This window comes from Rhagoletis pomonella, unplaced genomic scaffold (assembly GCF_013731165.1).
Source record: "Rhagoletis pomonella isolate Grant_MI unplaced genomic scaffold, Rhpom_1.0 Rhpom_scaffold_00006, whole genome shotgun sequence".
NCBI lineage: Eukaryota > Metazoa > Arthropoda > Insecta > Diptera > Tephritidae > Rhagoletis > Rhagoletis pomonella.
The window spans coordinates 25,173,613-25,175,297 of record NW_023458560.1 but is presented as its reverse complement, the minus strand read 5'-3'; the positions used below and the strand labels follow the sequence as shown (position 1 = coordinate 25,175,297).

The window sequence follows — 1,685 nt, the reverse complement described above, 5'->3', positions numbered from 1 at the left end:
TTCGCTGTGGGGCCCATTGGCATCTTTGTATGTTACTCGTACATACATATGTACATTTTGTTCTTCGTCTGAGTTATTGACCCCTCCCAAGCGAGACTTTGCCAAATACTCTTGCAAGTTGCAATTTAATTTTTATTATTTTTTTTTCAATTCATAATCGCAACGTCTAAGACATTTGTTTAAAGTGCGCGTTTTTTTTTTTTTTGGTTTTTTTGTGAAGTGCAGTTTTCGTGATACTTGAACGTGCGGACTATTCGAAATGGAACGCGATGATTGTGCTTTGAATCTCATCGAGAAAAATAACCGGTAAGTTGAGGTCAAGTGGGTGTGACGGTGTGATGTGAAAAGTATGCAAAATGAGAAAATTGTGTGCTCGTTCAATGCAAAGGTAGTGACATTCTTTGAGTTTCTGCATCTTCAAGTGGGAGGAATCTGTATGAAAAGATGTAATTAAAATAAAGTTGTCTTCATTGTGTCAAAGAAATTATAGAATTGTAAATTATGAAAGTTGCGTATACAGCAAAACCTCCTTTGGGCGGGCACTCCCCTTCAGTCAACTTTTATTAGCCAAAGAGAGGTGGCTCAAGGAGGTGTAGCTAATTTTAAAATTTTTTAAGATCGTTCAAACAAAAATGTGTATGTATATTAGGGTGCATCACTGTCCATACAAAAAATGACGATAGGTACTGTTTTTCCACTGGAACTATAAAATCTATAATATTTTAAGACTTGCACTGGACCGATCTACAAATAGGTCCGAAAATCGAGTATTTTTTTAATAAAATTATAAATTTATTTTTAATAAATTTTTTCCAATTCTTTTAGCTGGGAAAACCTGCATAAAATTGTTTAAAAATTTTCTCAACGAAATTAAAATATGGAGATTTTTTTGAGGTACATACATATATTCAAATCGGTCCAGTTCACACAAATCCTGATATTTATACCCGAGCGCACTTGTGCACAAGGGTATATTAATTTTGTTCACATAACGGTTGTTTGTAACAGCCAAAACGAATCGAGATAGATATAGACAAATGTATACATAAATGATCAGGATGAAAAAAGAAATCGAAAGAATCTGTCCGTCCGTCTGTCCGTCTGTCCGTCCGTCCGTGTACACGATAACTCGAGCAAAAATTGAGATATCTCAACGAAATTTGGTATGTAGGTTTCCCTTAATCCAAGGTAGGTTGGTATTGAAAATGGGCGAAATCGGACTGTAACCACGCCCCTTCCCATATAACGGTAATTTCCAGAAATACGAAAACTGCAATATTTTCGTAACTACTGAAGACTATTCACTCAAAATTGATATTTAAAATAAATTTTAGACGAAAAATAAGAATATTATAGATTTTTGGAAAATGGGCGTAGCCACGCCCACTTATGGTTACATGTGTATATCTCGGTAACGGCTGCACTAATTTCTTCCAAACTTGGCACAGTTATTGGCCTTGGTACAGCATAAAAAATCGCCGAAAATTTTTAAAATCGGACGATAACCACGCCCACATCCCATATAACGGTGGTTTAGAGAAATACAAAATCCTCGATAAATCAGTAAATATTAAAGCTAATTTATTCAAAATTTATGCTTGCAATAATTCTTTACCAAGAAATACGTTTATGATAAAGTTTTGGAAAATGGGCGTGGCACCGCCCACTTATGATCACATATATGT

General features: G+C 35.0%; 1 protein-coding gene across 1 annotated transcript in view; it reads left to right on the top strand.

Moving 5' to 3' along the window:
• Positions 1-259: 259 nt before the first annotated feature.
• Positions 260-1,685, top strand: part of LOC118741846 (ATP-binding cassette sub-family G member 4-like) — a 12,904-nt gene continuing 11,478 nt past the window's right edge. The window contains exon 1 of the mRNA XM_036473819.1: positions 260-306. Coding sequence (XP_036329712.1) covers positions 260-306 — 47 coding nt within the window. The remainder of the gene's footprint in view (positions 307-1,685) is intronic.